At 28.4% G+C, this 17994-nt stretch overlaps 9 protein-coding genes across 9 annotated transcripts; 3 read left to right on the forward strand and 6 right to left on the reverse strand.

The window, feature by feature from the left end:
• Positions 1-67: 67 nt before the first annotated feature.
• Positions 68-868, reverse strand: cgd1_2050 (hypothetical protein; the record flags this gene model as incomplete). Its single annotated transcript, XM_628041.1, has 1 exon — positions 68-868. A coding segment is annotated over one exon (801 nt), but the record flags the coding sequence as incomplete, so codon positions are not given.
• A 254-nt stretch (positions 869-1122) lies between these two features.
• cgd1_2060 (Rab2 GTPase, putative) lies at positions 1123-1780 on the reverse strand (the record flags this gene model as incomplete). Its single annotated transcript, XM_001388123.1, has 3 exons — positions 1123-1489; positions 1538-1676; positions 1729-1780. 3 exons carry the CDS (start codon positions 1778-1780, stop codon positions 1123-1125), a joined length of 558 nt encoding a protein of 185 aa, XP_001388160.1.
• Positions 1781-2342: 562 nt separating this feature from the next.
• On the forward strand, positions 2343-3842 carry cgd1_2070 (hypothetical protein; the record flags this gene model as incomplete). Its single annotated transcript, XM_628042.1, has 1 exon — positions 2343-3842. The coding sequence occupies one exon, from the start codon at positions 2343-2345 to the stop codon at positions 3840-3842; it is 1500 nt and encodes a 499-aa protein (XP_628042.1).
• Positions 3843-3893: 51 nt separating this feature from the next.
• On the reverse strand, positions 3894-4586 carry cgd1_2080 (hypothetical protein containing signal peptide and 3 transmembrane domain regions; the record flags this gene model as incomplete). Its single annotated transcript, XM_628043.1, has 1 exon — positions 3894-4586. The coding sequence occupies one exon, from the start codon at positions 4584-4586 to the stop codon at positions 3894-3896; it is 693 nt and encodes a 230-aa protein (XP_628043.1).
• A 143-nt stretch (positions 4587-4729) lies between these two features.
• Positions 4730-5842, reverse strand: cgd1_2090 (hypothetical protein, C2C2 like finger; the record flags this gene model as incomplete). The annotated part of the gene is made up of 1 exon (XM_628044.1): positions 4730-5842. One exon carries the CDS (start codon positions 5840-5842, stop codon positions 4730-4732), a length of 1113 nt encoding a protein of 370 aa, XP_628044.1.
• Positions 5843-6277: 435 nt separating this feature from the next.
• Positions 6278-7327, reverse strand: cgd1_2100 (hypothetical protein; the record flags this gene model as incomplete). Its single annotated transcript, XM_001388124.1, has 1 exon — positions 6278-7327. The coding sequence occupies one exon, from the start codon at positions 7325-7327 to the stop codon at positions 6278-6280; it is 1050 nt and encodes a 349-aa protein (XP_001388161.1).
• Positions 7328-8269: 942 nt separating this feature from the next.
• Positions 8270-12943, forward strand: cgd1_2110 (protein kinase with WD40 repeat at C-terminus; the record flags this gene model as incomplete). Its single annotated transcript, XM_628045.1, has 1 exon — positions 8270-12943. The coding sequence occupies one exon, from the start codon at positions 8270-8272 to the stop codon at positions 12941-12943; it is 4674 nt and encodes a 1557-aa protein (XP_628045.1).
• Positions 12944-13162: 219 nt separating this feature from the next.
• cgd1_2120 (protein phosphatase regulator like heat repeats) lies at positions 13163-15952 on the forward strand (the record flags this gene model as incomplete). The annotated part of the gene is made up of 1 exon (XM_628046.1): positions 13163-15952. The coding sequence occupies one exon, from the start codon at positions 13163-13165 to the stop codon at positions 15950-15952; it is 2790 nt and encodes a 929-aa protein (XP_628046.1).
• A 35-nt stretch (positions 15953-15987) lies between these two features.
• cgd1_2130 (glutaminyl-tRNA synthetase, of predicted bacterial origin) lies at positions 15988-17910 on the reverse strand (the record flags this gene model as incomplete). The annotated part of the gene is made up of 1 exon (XM_628047.1): positions 15988-17910. The coding sequence occupies one exon, from the start codon at positions 17908-17910 to the stop codon at positions 15988-15990; it is 1923 nt and encodes a 640-aa protein (XP_628047.1).
• Between the last annotated feature and the right edge of the window lie 84 nt (positions 17911-17994).

Genomic DNA, 17994 nt, shown 5'->3' on the forward strand with positions numbered 1-17994 from the left:
AAACTTTCTTCAGTGAAGAACTGAACTTTACTTCTAAGGGAATTGACTATAAGAAGTTATATTTAGCTCAAAATTGAATGTTACTTACCTCAAGGTTAATCGAATCTATTTCAGTTCCGTATAAATAGTCCCAAAGCTTGATTCTTTTATCAAGAGATGAACTAATAATTAATTTAGATGATTCTTCAGCGATTTTTACCTCACATAGTGATGAGATTGCGCCACCGTGACCACATAATATTGAAAGTGTATTTTCTAAATGTTTTATATTAGAAACCCATATTTTTCCACACTTATTCCCAGTAAACAAAAGTTTGGAGTCGTGGCTGACTATTGAACATGTAACTGTTGATAAATGACCCATTTTGGGGATTATACAATCAGCCATATCGTTGTTTAGTAGTTCTTCACTATCTGAGTGATTATCAAACGAGGGTAAATTTCTACCATTCTTAATCGCTGAGTGAATAGAAGAGGCATTCAATAAGTATAAATCACCAAATTTATCACCTATAATCACTTCGTTTGTATCTGGTTTGAATATTGAAATATTTAACCTTTTTGAGTGTATAAATCGACCTATTAATTGAAAGCTAAAATTGCAAATCTTAATTATATAAATAACCTTATTGCTACTACAAGCAGTGGCTGTACCATCCATTGAAATATTTACTGAAACTAAAGTATCTTCTTCATTACCTAGAGCAATTTCTGATTGTTGATAATCAACGAGAGAAAGTGAAAATAACTTATTCTTTTGAAACCAAATAAGTTGGTCATTATAGTAGAAAAGAGAATTGTTTCCGGAAATTAAATCTATATTTCTCATTATTCTCTCTATTTGTATGCATATATACTTAGGTTTATATCATCAGTTAAATGATATTATTTAAAGAACGTCAAACATACAATATTAATTAATTATACCGCTCAGAAATAATGTACAGGTTAAAGTGCTACTTTTTATTAACAGCAATTTCTACTTCTACTACTAAAATGATCAGTTTCATTTCTAGATAGTTGAATATTTGTATTCATTGATCTACCACATTTAATTCCATCGATCTAAAATTTTTGTTTAGCCAACCAAAGTAAAGCTATTTCATTTTTTTAAATTTTTTTTTAAATACTCACCTCGTTAGAAAGGTCATAAATACCATCTAAGATATTTTTGTATATTTTTTCAGCAACTTTCATAAATGCTTCTTCTACGTTATTAGATGTCTTTGCAGATGTTTCAATAAATAAGAGCCCATTTTTTTCTGCGAATTCGACCCCTTCTTCTGTAGTTACTTCTCTTCTATCTAAATCAGATTTATTTCCAACTAATATAATAGTCATATTAGGAGTTGCGTTTCTCTTTACATCATTTAGCCATTTGCTTAAGTGGTTAAATGTGTCTCTTCTTGTGATATCATAAACTAATAAGGCTCCTGCTGCTCCTCTATAATATGATCTTGTTATGCTTCTAAATGACTCTTGACCGGCACTAGAAAATTAGGTAATAATTTATTAAATCAATAGCATTACCACTTACGTATCCCAAATCTGTAATTTTATTTTTTTCGCATCTAGGTTTATAATTCTTGCACCAAACTCAACTCCAATGGTTAAATCGTGGTCTACCCTGAAGCGTCGGTCCGTAAACTGCAAAAGAAGGCATGATTTACCGACAGCTAAAAAATTAATAAATTTCAATTAATAGATTAAGGACTATATAAATCGTACCCGTATCACCTATTATTATGTATTTAAATAAATAATCATATGGAGATGCCATATTTTTCTGTTTTCACATTACAGTAAATAGCTTCATCATTTCCAAAAATTATTAGATTTCATCGTTCCCTCCTCGTTATTTTGAAAAAAAATATACGCGATTGATTATTAATTGCATGAAAAAAGTTATATAAATTCCTAAAGAATTTTTGTTGCTATTTTTAAATGTGATTTAATAAACATAGTATGAAAACAATCTATTCTGCTGCAAAATATATTTTAAGATTTATGATAATTCGGAATACTACAAAACATTAGATGCTACTGTATACAAGATCAGACATCATTCAAAAATAGTGCTCTGCAGTATAATTAATTTAACTTAAATAAAATAATCGTGAGCGCAGAAATAATTGCAAATTATGTGGAATTGCGCTGCAAAATTTATCAAACAAATAATTGGAGTTAATTTAGTAAAGGTTTTTCAACATTAAATATAATATTTTAAAGTCATGTATTAAAATTTTGATTTTGAATATGTATTAATATATTATTTGCCCAATATAATTGAATTACTCTAAAGATTTGGAAGACTGATAATTTTGTTTTAAACTTAATATACGATGCTTGAAAATGACTTTCCACATAATGAGTTGGTATGGTGGAGGATGACAAGGAAACAAAGGTATTTGCCTGGGCGTACAGTAACATTGGAATTAGAAAATAAAACAGTAGGAATAGAAGAAGAACATGAAAAATTACTTATGAAGTTAGTAAAGCAGGGCTCAGTTATTATTCATTCGTTTGATGATATGAAATATGCTGTTTGTAGTTCTAGTAATGTTAGGTTATATCCAGCACTTTCTGAGCAGGAGCAAAAGTCACTTGAAAAAGAATGCATTCGATCAACAAAGATGAATTACAGAGCTTTGTTACGTATTAAAAAAATAGTTGAACTCAGAAAATTAGATCAGGCACAATTTGAAAATAGTGAAACAAATATGTCTCTATTAGAGATTCGTATGATTCAATTTTTCAAAGACAGGGATAGCATCACCAATATTTCTGAGAGTATAGAATATCTTGAAAATAACACTGCAATTGAATTACTAGGAGCAATTGTAAACAGGAAAACTTTGAAAACTATGATTGGCCAGAGTCCACAAGCTTTCTTTTATTTAGATAAGACTATATTTAATGAGAAAAGTAAACATCTATCTGAGAAAGAGGACATTTCAGTAGGATCTATTGATTCTAAGCACTGGCAAAATGAATTAAATGAAATTATTGTTAATAGGAAAACAATTTGTGAATTATTAAGTTGTATACCGTTTGAATTGTTATCGAGCAGTCATAATGGTAAAAATAACATCGAATTAATGGCTGGCCGAATTTTTGTGAATGATCCTGAAGATTCATTGATTGAAGAATTTTGTGAAAAAAGTATTGATGCCATTTATCGTGGGAAGTTCATTATGGAATATATTAAATTATCAATTTTGTATTTGCGTGTATTATCCAAATCAATAGCACTTAGAGTTGTAAGTGCAAATAAAAAGAAAAACACAAGACAGAGATCAATATTGGAATATGTTGTAGTTTTATCTCTTGAATTATTATTTTGTGATCCATATGAAGCTAAGATGCTTTCATTGACTAAATTAAAGCACGAAGAAACGAGCATTTCTAATGTAAACAATTGTTTGGTGTCCCTAAGTATTGATATTGATTCGAATAATTCATCCAAAAAAATGCCAGAAAACATTAGTAAGGCGGAGAAAAGTAATGTTCATGGATTATTGTTAAATTTTAAAACAACTGTCCCTAGTAGAGACTCTAAAGAAAATGAATTATATTATAAAGTTGACTTAAATCGTATTAGTAGCCAGTTGGCCATTTCAGAAGAGTTACAAAACGCCTATAGTTACTACAATAAGAAATTTACCCTTAAAGAACTGGAACATCGCACCAAATCGTTCCATGTTATTAAAACTTCGTGCCCTATAATGATTAAATTGTTAAGGGAATGGATTCTGAATGCAAATAGAGGCGAATTTGACCATATAGATAGTATTGATCAACTTAAAAAAATAAAAGAAAACTTATTAAATGTTGATAAGTAGTTCTAATAAGAAAATCAAACTTTCTCCAATTAACCTTCTTTGCTCGTTAATTTAAGAAATTAATGAATATTTGCTATATTCACGATCTCTAGGTAATATTTTAATTAGGATAATTAATTCAGCAAACGTTAATGATAATATTCCAACTAAAGTATAGAATCCAGATCCTAATGAATGATATATCTTTTGAATGGTCGTGCTGTTATTTTCTGTCCTAAAAGTTTTTCCCCAAGAAAAGTGCATCGAAATCCAATAAAGCAACCCTGATTTGATAAATAAGACCGAAGCTCCCATTAAAATAATGGAAAATATATGTGCATATCTTTTGTTATGTAAGTATTCTTTAATTAGTAAAATAAGCGTTGAAAATGATAAAAACGCCAAATATGTTGCAATTAAGCATGTAAGTATTAAACTCGCATTCTGAATACTTGTGATTGTATTTTTGATTGATTTCGTTAAGGAATTTGTAGTTATACTGTTAAGCGTTTTGCTTGATCCGAAGTTTTCGAATTCAATAATTTCACTACAGTTTTCAAAGTCAATGACTGATGTATTAATGCAAACCCCTTCTGAATAAATTCGATTCAAGCAAACGCTATACTTAACATTAGATCCATTTGAGAATCCCCACCTGTAATAACCAATATTTAAAAAAAATATCGTAAAAAACGTTGCTAAAATTAATAATGAATTTAGTATCAAAATTGCAAGTTTGTGCAAATTCTCTCTTTTTTTTTGCATATTATAGAACCAACATATTACACAACTCTGATATCTTGTACAATAAGTACTTTGGTTTGAAAAACTTTAACTTGTAATTATTGGATCACTTAACGCGGGAGAGTATGTAAATCTAAGATTGTATTAAAATGTTTAAGAAATAATTAATCTATTACTTTTCCAGTTAAGTTTAATATTTTAAGTAATGAATAGCACATTTGGCAATATTTGTTGTCAATTACTTTATTGTGAATAATTCCGCATAATTTACAGAATATGTTTTCTTTTACATAGATTGAATATTTGTGTTGTTCATTATTGTTTTCATTTAGCTTCATAAATATGTTAGTAATATTGCATATCTTCTCACTTTGAGAAAGAATAAATTTACTAATTTCATATTCAATGGGAGATTTATTTAAAGAAAGCTCTGCTCCAATCGAACTATTTAGAATTTTAGATATATTGAATTTCCAGTAAAGCATAACTTCTTTTGAAGTTAAGTTTCTTAGGGGACGAATGAAAAGGAGCGAAGATTTCTCAGTGTGAAATCTAAAATCAAGATGTTCATAAATTGATTTAATATGTACTCCACTAGCCAATGTCATATATTGGATAGACTCAGAGCCCAGTGACTCAGATGTAGATGCTATCACAAGACACTTTTGCCTAGAATGGTCTATACTATCTAAATAATGTTTAATATCCTTAAATATAATTAGTTGAATAAGTAACTTAATGTGATCAGTTCCCCTATCAATATGAAACTTAATTTCATCTAAAATCGCTTGTCTTTTTTCTTTATCAGACTGAGTATCGCCTCTGATAATGCTTGAACAGAATGGGATTATTTGTAACTTTGGTATAATTTGGAATCCGTTTGAATAGGCATTATGGCTATAGATTGATTGAATACATGCATTCAAACTTTCGTAATATTCAGAAGGATCTCTATTAACCAATGGAGATGTATCGACATTAATAAAAGATTTAATAGAATAGTCGGGCCTTTTTCCTGTCTTTGGTATTACTGATAGCAAGTTCAATAAAGCATGTGAATAAAATCCAAATCCAAGCGCAACATAAAGCTCTGATTTTAGAGGTTTTTTTGATTGGTAACTACTTTTTAATTCCTTCAACCTTTCAATTGGGCCTGTCCTTATTTCTTTTCTTACATTACCCTCAATATATGAATTAAAGCAATCAATACAGGATAGAAATCTGGTATTAACTTCAGCTTTTTTTGATTTACATTTATAGCAAAATATAGTCTCCATATATTAACATTTCATTTACCAGTAATAGAATAAATGTAATTGATTACAGAACTTAATCTAGATTAGTTTTGGCGGTATGAATTTAATATATTAACTCATTTCTGTTTTTTTACCTAGAGGAATGGGCAATTAAAAACTATATTATATATAATAAAATTTGTTTCTGCATTGCTCTAATTATTAATTTGTTTGATAAATAATTTTAAACGGTCAGATAATATTCGCTACAATATTTTATCTATTTAGTAATATATGATATCTATAGCTTAGTAAGATTTGAGTAACAGAGTTAACAAAAGCCATGAAATAACTGTTAACTACGAGTTATACTAAATTGCTAATTACGTAGTATAATATATATTTTATCATGGAATGTTGATATCATTTTTGTTCAAAATTAACTTTGGAAGTAAAAAGTTAATTATTCAAAATGTTCTAATTCGATTCTTGCCTATTTGAGTTCTTGATTGAATCAAAGACCCAGAAATAGTAAAAGTAAAATGTGTAATATAATATGGGGAATATACAGATTAGGGAAGATAGTGCATGATAGATGAACACAAGCTGAAGCTTGTCAAATACCAACCTTTGTACGAAAAATTCCAGAAAAAAAATTGTTGTCAGTCCAAAAATAAATAATATGTTGTGAACGCTGTATTTTCTCAAATTAATATTTAAAAGCAATAATTCCAGTACATAATAAGTCATTATTATTACATATTTAATAATATTCTCAGGATATGTTTCTAACAAAACCATGACAGATAAATTGGACCAATTACTTAAGTAAGTGTAATGAGCCAAGAGCTGTTGATCATTTTCACAAAATAAAATTGTGTAGATTCCTAAAGGTATAATAGCGTATAATATTTGTTTTTCGTGAATATGAAATCCAAATTGAAAAGCTATTAAAAGTGAGATTGAAGAAGTTATTAAAATAGACTTCGTTGACTCTTTTATATTACTCAAACTATGCCATAGACGAACTAATACTGGAATTATAAATAGTATACAAATTAACATGCAAAAAATAGGTTTTACTGGTGGGATACATTTCATCGATTTAATATAATGGCCTTCTGCGTCAAGGTGATGAATTTTGCAAAAGTTTAAGTTAAATTTTGCGAATACTTTATCAGCTATCGAATATAAAGTATATAAGTTTGATGCAGGAATAAAATGGATAAAACTTCTTGAAATGGGAAATAGCCTCGAAATAAATTGATTTAATTGTCCATAAAAAATAATTGGCGTGATTGCAAAAGCGGACACTGATAAAACAGAAAATAAAACTTTAAATGAAGAGATAATAAGAATAAAAAATTTCCCTTCAGATCTTTGAATGCAAGAATTTAATAGAAAAATAAACCATATAGGAGCAAGCACAATAAAAAAGTGCTTTGTAAAAACTAAACAAGTGAATATTATGGCTGAATATATTGGATAGTTCGCTGTTAGATAAATTGATAATAGCAATATCCCCATGAGGAATCCATTGTATTGAAAATGTATGTGATCAACTATTACCAAAGATGCATTAAATATAGTAAAAAAAGTTGATAAATAAATAGAATTGGTTTCGGAATCTGATTCACTCTTGCATATTAGAATTATCGGTGGAACCAGCGATATTAATTCTGAAATTATTACGCTCAATCTTTGAAAAATTAGAGTTTTTTTTGTAAAAAATGGTTCTTTAGAAAGCTAAATTATTTATTTAATGTTATTAATATTGAGTTTTCAACTTACTACAAGAATACTAGGATCGAACATATTAGCTAAAAAGCTAAGAACCAACTCAAAATATGCAAAAAAAATAGGGTAATCTAAAGTCCAAATTGAAGTTTCCTAAAAATAATTCTTCAAGTATTCAGGAGTAAAGAAAAAATCCGCTTACATCATAATACCATTCTTTTATTGGCTTATTAAAAGTGATGGCCATCCAATTTCTATGTACTTCAAAGTCCGGACTGTGGCTAATTTCAATTCGCAATAAATCAAGAATATTTAATAATAAATCAACTTACTAAAGAGGGATCAACATAAGCTTAAACAGAATTGAGATAATTAATATCAACAATATTCGCTTCAACATCATTATAACTATTTCATATATAGATTTGCTTATTGTATTAATTAATTGATTGCCAAATTAGTATTGTTTTACGCTAAATCAAACTGGAAATATTTGTAAAGTTAGAACTGAATAAATATAATTCAAATTATTATATTAAGTTCAAAAAAAATTGATAAAATTAAAAATATAGCTTCATTCTATACAATGAGATTAATAATCAGAAAAAAAAATAACATGGTTTAAACAAACATTTTTTTTAAAAAAAGGGGCAATTATGCGTGAGGGAAACTAAGAATTTTCAATTTTTATTTTATAAATTAAATTAATTCATTAAATAACTATTTCTTTATATGGGAAATCTTCAATTACTTTCTTTGGACAATGAGGAAGATTTAAGCAATTTATTTTTAGAATTTAGCTGGCTTGAGGAAAAGGGAGAACTAATAAAAGAAAGCAGGATTTCATTCGATTTTAAAGTATTTGATCAAGAACGTAAATGCTATGAGATTTATAAATTTTTTGGAGGATTAGATAAATTTTTAAAAATTGACAATGGTAAAGAACTGGATAACGCAATAGAAAAATTAGACTCCCCTGCCTTGAATTTTGAGCACAATATCTTTTTTAATGAAACTCTATCGCAAAATAGCTTGAAATACTTTCCCAGTTTAAATGGCATGTTTTTCGAAAAAAATGAAGACAATATTATGAATAAAATATTATCAGTAATTGAAATACAAAAAAATACCAAGAATAGCATTTTCTACCCAAATATAATTTTTTATGAACAAGCTAATAAATCTAAAAATTATATATATTTTAAAAGAGTTATGTGGGAATCAACCATTAAAGATAAATTGGATGAGCTACCTAAAATTAATTTATTGAATAATGTACTTAAGAATTGGCTTGAATTTCAATCTTTAATGTCCATTGTTCAATTACATTCTTTAGAAATATTTCATGGCAATATAAAAACAGAAAATATGCTAGTTAATCACTTATATACCGTAAAAATAACAGATATTTCGCCTTGGAAGCCAGTTTTCATTGATAGCTCAGACCTAAGATTTTGGACCATTTTTTTTGAGGACCAAAATTGTAATGCTAGAAGTAATGTTTTGAGTTGCAATTTGTCTCCAGAAAGATTTTTATTAGAAATTGATACTAAGAATATCGAGACTGAGCTTAAATGTGAAATTAAGAATAAATTATTTAGTATGGATATTTTTTCCCTAGGTTGTGTATTGAATGAGATAGAAAATGAAGAATCAACATTTACGATCAATGAAATATTACAAATGTCGAAATTTGAAAAATATTGCTCTAATATAAGTAAAATTAATAATGATTGGATTAGAGAAATATTTCTAAATTATAACTGGGAAAAAAGACCAGATGCATTTGGAACTTTATTAAAATTATTAAACATGAATAAAATAATACAAATAAACTCCTTAAACGCGTACCTATTCAGTCACTTAGAAAAAAAGAATTTTAATTTTTGCAGGTCATTTCCATTATTCTTTTATCCACTCTCAATAATTATGCAGAATAAAATGTTTAGTGATTTAAGGATTCAAGTAATAATTTTGAACATAATCTTGCCAATTTTTTTGGAGTTATTTATTATTAAAAATATTTATGCAAATAACATAGAACCAAATCAAAAAAATATTTGCTTTGAAGAAATATTTTCAAATCTTAAAATCGAATATACTCATGGTTGGGATTTAAATAAACTGAAAAGCACTTTTCAAAACAAGTTTGATAATGAATTAATGAAAGACCTGATTTTAAGTATTTTGATATCAGATCTTAATCACCAAATATTTGATGAAAAGACAAAACTAGAAAATATTAATTCAAACAACTACTCGAATATTAAAGGCTTTTTTTCAATTTTCCAACTTTTACTTAATTTCTGGGACAATAAAAAGGCAGAATTTAGTGAGGATTTTAACTTAACTCACTATATAAATTATATTATATTGGATGATAATTTTCAATTAAATGATAATTATTCAATTATTCAAAAAAATAGAAAATCTTTTTTTGCACTAATTAAAAAAAATAATTTATATATTGAAGATTATAATAGTGCGTCCGCCTTGTATCTTCATTTCATAAATATTAGTTTGCGTCGCTTAACTCACCTTCACGCATGCAATTATGATTCAAATAATCTTAATATGTTTGAAATATATAATAGTATTTATTTATTATCGATTAATACACTAAATATATTATTGGAAATTTTATCTGAAGAACATAAACAGGAAATTGCTGTAAAAGAAATACTACCAACCTTGATACAATTTTTATCAAATAGCAAGCATTTTAACAAAGACTCCTGCTTTACCCAATATCAATTACGCCTTGATAGAGTTAATTCAGCAAATCATTCAAACGATTTGTCTGTAAAGTACAATTACAAAGAGCCCATAGTTATTTTTGAAATATTTAATTTTATTAATTCTAATATCATGAAATATGTAAAAATTCAAAATGAAGAACTAGTTCTTGATGAAATTAATAAAATAATAAATGACTTATTAATTATGAATATTGAAAAATGGATTTATCATTATGTGGCATTAAATGACAGTTTAGTAGTTAGCAAACTTCTTGAAATTGCTGATCAGATATTAATACTTATCATGAAGAATAAGAAAAATAAATTAAACATATGGGTTACTGAAATCTTAACATCAAAGAATTCTGCACTAAAAAAACTGATTGTAAAAAGGAGCGTGGATAATATGTCAATATTATTCAAAATTTTAGATTACTTTTTATTAACGAATAAAACTGAGGTTTTTATATCTGAAATTTTTCCTTACTTAATAGATCAATTAAACGATAAAGATATCAATGTCAAATATGAATTCTGTAAATTGATTATACATATTATGGAAAAAATGGAAATGATATTTATACTTCCCTACGGTAAATTTTGTATTGAAAAATGTTTAGGCGATAAAGAATTCATTATAAAATTAATTGGTTTAAGGTCAGCAAATAAAATATTTAACAGAATAATTTTTGTTGAAAACAAATTAGGCATTAATGAATCTGAGATTATTATTCATGAATTAATTGAATCTATTATTACTAACCTCGAAAGTATACTATTTATTAAGTATTATCCACTTATTAAAGAAATTGGAATTACATTAAAATACATATACAACTATTCAAGAAAATACAATGATTGGTTAGTCTTTTTTTTATTTTTGAATAAATTCTTTAGAATAAAAGAAAAGAACACAAAATGTTTAATAAATATATTTAAACTAAGTAAATTTTCTAGAAATGAGTTTTTGATCTATTATTTCAAAGACATGTTTAAGGACGAAGATAAATCTGCAAGTGAAAATTACAAAATGGCATCTACAGTTAAACAAGAAAATAATCAGATTTATCCACCTACTTACACAGAATTAATATTGTATACCTTGCCATGTCTTATAAATCAATTGAGTTTAAATGATAAATTTGAGCAGATTGTTTTTATTTTATCTTTGATTCAAAAAGAAGCGAAATATAATATTCGAAAACAATTTATTCATGATGCATTAAAACTTTTAACAAGAAAAAAAATTTATAATCAATTGTGCGAGCCAGATTTTAAAAAGCCACTACCTATTATTAAAGGAGAATATTTAGGGTCAATTTATAATCATAGCAAACTCATTTCTAAATATGATAACAATACAAACATAGGTAATGGATTTAATATTTATCAGAAACTTCTATATATCAATGAAGAAATTTACTCTTGTTCTACAAATAATTCAATTAATGCTGGAATATACTTGCATAAGTTAAATGTTCATGATAAGCTTCATTATTGGAATTTAATTACTGATCAACTTAATAATTATATTTTTAAATTCAATAATAATAGTTTTGTGACTAGTATGATGACATTATCAAATGAATTTAGCATTATTACAGGGAATAACATTGGAATCTTATCCAAAATTAATATTGATACAAGTATAATAACGGTTAACGAGCATTCATATAAAAATGAAAATTTGTTATTTAAACAATGCAGCTTCTTAAATTCAAAATCCCCAATTATAATATTTGTTGGAAAGATAAAAATTTATTCTAAAGAATTGATTATTTCTGCATATAGTAACGGGGATATATATTTTATTGAATCAGAGAGGTTGCAAACAGAAATCAGTTTCTCAATTCCCCTATCTTTGGGGAGTGTAATTGACTATTCAGTTGACAATAATTCTAATGATCATTTAATTTCATTCGCCACTGATGAAAATATAGTTATTATTATTGATTTATTTTATTTGAAGAGTATGAAAATTTGGAAAATTGATCATGAATTAAGAATTACAAATATTGGTAGTTCAAATATTAATGATCAATCTTCAAAAATATTGCTTAACTTTAATAGAAATGGTGCTTTTGCACTTTTTGATCCAATTAGTGGTGAAATTGATTCTAATGTAGATTTTAAATTCCGGATAACCGAAATAAAAGAAAAGTTCATTCATATTCACAGACCATTTTTGTTTTCATCAAAAATGGTTCACACAGACTTTAAAAGCATACAAAAGTGTAATTGTCTATATTGTCAAACTCAAAGAGTTAGAATTTTTGGAAATTATTTGAATCAATATCAAATAATGAATCAATACCATAATACTACGGTTAAAAAGGAGCGTCTAGTTAATAGAAACATTATTGGGCCGTTTAGTACCACTCATAACAACTTCATAGGCAAAGGACAATGTGCAAATAAATATTACATTTTTAATGATGAAATTGGTAACGTTTATCAACAAAGCTTCCTCGACTCTAATTTATGTTATACAGATTCATTTGATTGTATAATTAGTAAATACTCAGCGCAGACAAGTTTAATTGGTGTAAACAACGAAAACAAAGGGCATAAAGACTTAATCACATCAATCAGCATATACTCATTTAGTAATGATGAAATCGGATTACTTACATCTTCAAGAGATGGTATTATTTCTTACTGGAATTGATCGTCAACATTTATTCGCGCCACTTCTTAGCTGTCTAGATAAATTATGATGAGTTATATTAAGAGGGGTGTGAAAAACAGCTTGATCAATATTTGAAGTACTTTTCTAAGATCTAAAAGCATAACAATTTCTAAAATTGAATTTGAACTTTACTAAAATAACAATACAATAATTTTTCCGCAATTTTAAATGTATTACTTATGATTAAGAAATGAAACAATGGCTGTTGGAAATATCAATTCTAATGACGAACTTGAAGCTGCTATGAAAAATATGAAGAGCCATGATTCAAATAAAAGAATACAAGGAATTCAGCTATTTGCTGACGTAATAAAAACAGATTGCAGTCTCTTATCAATTGAATACATTAAAAAGCTTCAAATTGTTTTTGAATGTGAGCACAATATAGAAGTGCTATTGCAACTTTCTAAATCGTGTACAAATTTGGGTTTGATTTCACTTTTCGAGGAGCAAATTTGTGGGTTAAATATTAATGAGTTTGATTTCTTTAGTAAGGGTTGTATTTTTAACGCTGCAAAACAAATCATATACAATGCCTACGATGATCTTTCGACTAGATTTCATACACATAAAAGAAAATCAAATAAAAATTCATTATTTACCATAGAAAAAATAATAACTTTAGTACCAATCTTACAAGACATTGCTGAACTTGATGACGTATATGTAAGGCTAGAAACAATGAAATCTCTCAAATCACTCATTAATATTATTACATTTCTTATTGAAGAAAACTTAAATAACATACACAAAAGTACTGAATATAACGAATTGGAATTAATATTCAATCATTCTCTTGAAATTTTTCAGAAGTTGGCAAACTCTGATATTCTTAGCCACAAAATTCTATCATGCCATATTATTCCTTTAATACTGGAGCAGAAAAGACTTTCTGAAATTTTTGTTGATGAAAAAAATATTTTACTTGCTAAATATTCAGATTTTTGTGTCCATCCTGCACCTATTTTAAGAAAACATGCATCTAAAGTGTTCAATGCTATTTTGGAACAAATTGAATTTGAAGAAGGTATTATCGAAATTCTCTTATTTCCAATCATTAGGAATTTCTGTTGCGATGAGCAAGAATGTGTGAGGCTAATTGCAATAGAAAATATAGAGGCATTTTTCTTACAAGTTTTCGAATTGGCCAACTCTAATAAAGAATATATTAAAAAAGTAATTATTTTTTTTGAAAAGCTACAACCTTTTATATTTATTCTTTATAATGATGTAAGCTGGAGGATTAGATCTAATGTATCAAGGCCGATAATTAATATTTACTCAAAATTGTCTCGCTTGGTTACTTCCAGTGAAGCAGAAAATATTGATATTCATCGTATTAGAGAGCAATCAATAATTAAATCCAATCAAGTAAAAAATGAAAATCTAAAAATTGTGGGCAATGAGAACGAATCACAAAATTTAGATATTTCAATCGATGGGGATAACTTGTGTTCGCATCCTTGCTCAAAAGATAATTCAAGCGTGAACGATATAGACTATTTAAATAAGCTAGCATTGATTCTAACTCAATTATTGATGGATCTAGAGTCTGAAACAAGAATTAGCACCCTTTCAAACGTACTAAAAACAATTGAAGAACAAACAATTGAGTCCAGGCCCACTATCACAGATGATAAATCACCAATCCCATATATTTCAAAAATTTTGTTTTATGATGTAATTATTCAACAAATAAATAATTCAAATACTCTCCTAACAGATCAAAATGCTGCAGTAAGAATTAATCTATCAAGAATAACAAAAATTATAATGCTAGTTAAGACAAACTTTGAAATTGACGAATTTATGAATATTGAACTCGAAAATGCCTTCGATCATTTAGTTACAAAATTGACTCATGATGAGGACGACCAGGTGCGACAAAGCGTTGTATTAGCTCTCTGCTCGGGAGTCTCCGAATCAACTGACATTAACTTTTTGATAAAAAAGATAGTCTTACCCCACTCAAGCTCAATGATTCAGGATAACTTTTGGCGAGTTAGGTATTGTTCCATTATTCTTCTCATTTTATCGCTTTATAAATTGCTATCATCGTACTATGAGGAGGACGAAATTTGGAATTGCAAGATTAATTTTAACAATGATGAAAACACTAAAGATTTTTTGAATTATTATGAAGGAACTATAGATGTTTTGATAGAGCTCATAATTATGAATATTACAGACAAGACGAGCATCATTAGGCAGCTTACTTCCATTTTCTCATTGCCATTATTATCTTCTTGGTTCGGACTTCAATGGACAAAAAACCAACTTTGGAGTAAGGATATATTACCAATGATAACAAACGAAAAATCATATATAATGCGGATAACTGGGTTACTTTCAGCTAATTCAATAATATCGGGAGTATGCATTCGTTCATTCAAGGAGCTGCTAGATGTTATTAAGCACGTAATACAGCTTATTTTAATTGTAGCCCCTACACTAGATCCAGGAAACGAAGATTATCGGCCTTATCAAGAACATTTAGAAGTCATTAATAGCCAATTGACCGCGAATCAAAGTGGTCGAAATGAACTTATAAAAAATACCGAATTCTTAAATAGTGGTTTAGCGCAAAAGAATATATCTAGCTTGAGCTCACAAAGCAATCATCTAAATGAATACCTTCCTTTGATTAATGCTTCAAATCTAACTTTGTCTCTTAATCCATCAGACAAAAACCATAATACTAGAAAAAAATCTGAAAGTATCCCATTCGACTTCAGTGAGTTCCAATTAGAGATTATTTCAGTGGTCCTACAATACTCTGTAAATGACATAGTTCCAAACGTTCGGGCAAAAGCGTTTCAAACGATTAACTCGATCATTGATCGAAATGGATTAGGAAACTTCCAGAAATCAGTCGTCGACCAGGTAAAATATTCATATGAAAACGATCCAGATTCTGACGTCAGGACTTATTGTCGATATATTTTGAAAAAAACCATGGAGGACGAAATAAATGAAGATTATAACTAATCACGTGTTTGATCCTAATTCCTATTTATCTGCATTCATAAATTATTTTTCTGCACTTTTTTGGCTTCTTTGGCTAACTTTCTTGCTGCTCTCTCAGCTGCAATTTTTTCCCTGTTAGTGTGATAGGCATTCCTCCTTTCAATGTCTTTAGTGTTTTCCCTAGCTCCCGATTCAGTAAGCATTTTGATTAATAGGTCTGGAGATTCTCCGAGCTGTACGGTTAGATTGTATACAAGATTAATCTTGTCATTCTCTCGTTTAGAATCAACAATATCTCTTGTGAAGTAGCCTATTCTTTCGAATTGATATCTATTCATCTTTATTTCTCCTTTACTATTAAAAAATTCATCATTCAATAAGTTCTTTTCTGAAAAGCCATGTATTACTACAAGACTCTTGTTATTAATGAATTGCCTCCAATCTTTATCCTGATTTTCAGGCTCAGGAAGCGTAAAAAGACGGCCATAAAGCCTGAACTCAACATTAGTAACATTGCTTGTAGACAACCAATGTATCGCAGCCAATTTTTTCTTGTTAACATTTGAATCATTTTCATTATCAGAGGAATGAATAATGCAATGTACTTCTTTTACTTCCTTAGTATCTGTATCAATTATAGCATTTTTACATGTGATTGCATATGAATACTTTAGTCTAACTGAACCGCCAATAAATAGCCTTTTAAAATCACCAGGTGGCTGCTGAGAATCAATTTCTTGATTTTCATCGAACCAAAAATCACTTTTTTCAATCCACAAATTTCTCGTCAAGTACAGGACTCTTTCGCCCATGTCAATATTATCATCAGGATGGTTTTTTACAGTTATTTCAACTGCTTCTTTTTGGAAACACTCATCCCAATTAATAATGACTACTTTTAGTGGTTGAATGCAGGCAAATCTTCTTTGGCATATGCTATGCAAATTTTCTTTCACACAATCCTCTAATAGTTGAATATGTATCATTTGATCTCTTTTTGAAGCGCCTATCTTATCGCAAAAGTCCCACAGAGACTGTGGAGGGTACCCCTTTCTCCTTACAGCAGAGAGGGTAGGCATTCTAGGGTCGTCCCAGCCAGCTACATGTTTTTCATTAACTAGTAAAAGAAGTTTCCTTTTACTTAGTACCAAATATGTCATATTTAATCGTGCAAATTCAATCTGTCTTGTTTTGGTAATTTCTAGCTCAGATTGTAGCCAATCATACAACGGTCGATGAAGCTCAAACTCCAATGTACAAATACTATGAGTTATTCCCTCTATTGAATCACTTTGGCCGTGAGCAAAGTCATACATTGGATAAATAACCCATTTGTCGCCAGTATGGGGATGGGACTGTTTGAGAATCCTATATAAAATCGGGTCACGTAAATTTGGATTTCCATGTTTCATATCTATCTTTGCCCTTAAAACGCATTCGCCTTCATCACATTTTCCATCTTTCATTCTCTCAAAGAGTTCCATATTTTCGTTAATTGAACGATTTCTATATATAGATTCTACTGCAGGAGTATTTGAATCTCCCCTGTTTTTCCTAATTTCTTCTACTGTCTGATGATCAACATATGCCTTCCCAGCAAGAATTAACTTTTTTGCCCACTCATACAGTTGGTCAAAGTAATCGGATGCGTAGTATTTATGTTCGCCCCAGTCAACACCCAGCCATCTAACATCTTCTTCTATTGCGTCTATATACTGCTGCTCTTCAGAATATGGGTTTGTGTCATCATAGCGTAGGTGGAATCTGCCATCATAAATCTTTGCTATCCCGTAGTTTAAACAGATTGATTTTGCATGTCCTAAATGAAGAAATCCATTTGGTTCGGGAGGAAACCTTGTGACAATTTTGTTATGTTTACCATTCTTTAGATCATCTTCTACTATCTGTTTAATAAAATTTGTTGTATTTGATACAACATTAATATGTTCATTTTCAATTTTCAATCCTAAAGAAGCCATTTGTATAAATTGTATACTTGCTGTAAAATTCTAAAAACTGACTACAGATGTTTTTGCGGGGCAATCATGACAAGGTGAAAAAAA

The sequence above is a fragment of the Cryptosporidium parvum genome, chromosome 1 (genome assembly GCF_000165345.1).
Source record: "Cryptosporidium parvum Iowa II chromosome 1, whole genome shotgun sequence".
NCBI lineage: Eukaryota > Apicomplexa > Conoidasida > Eucoccidiorida > Cryptosporidiidae > Cryptosporidium > Cryptosporidium parvum.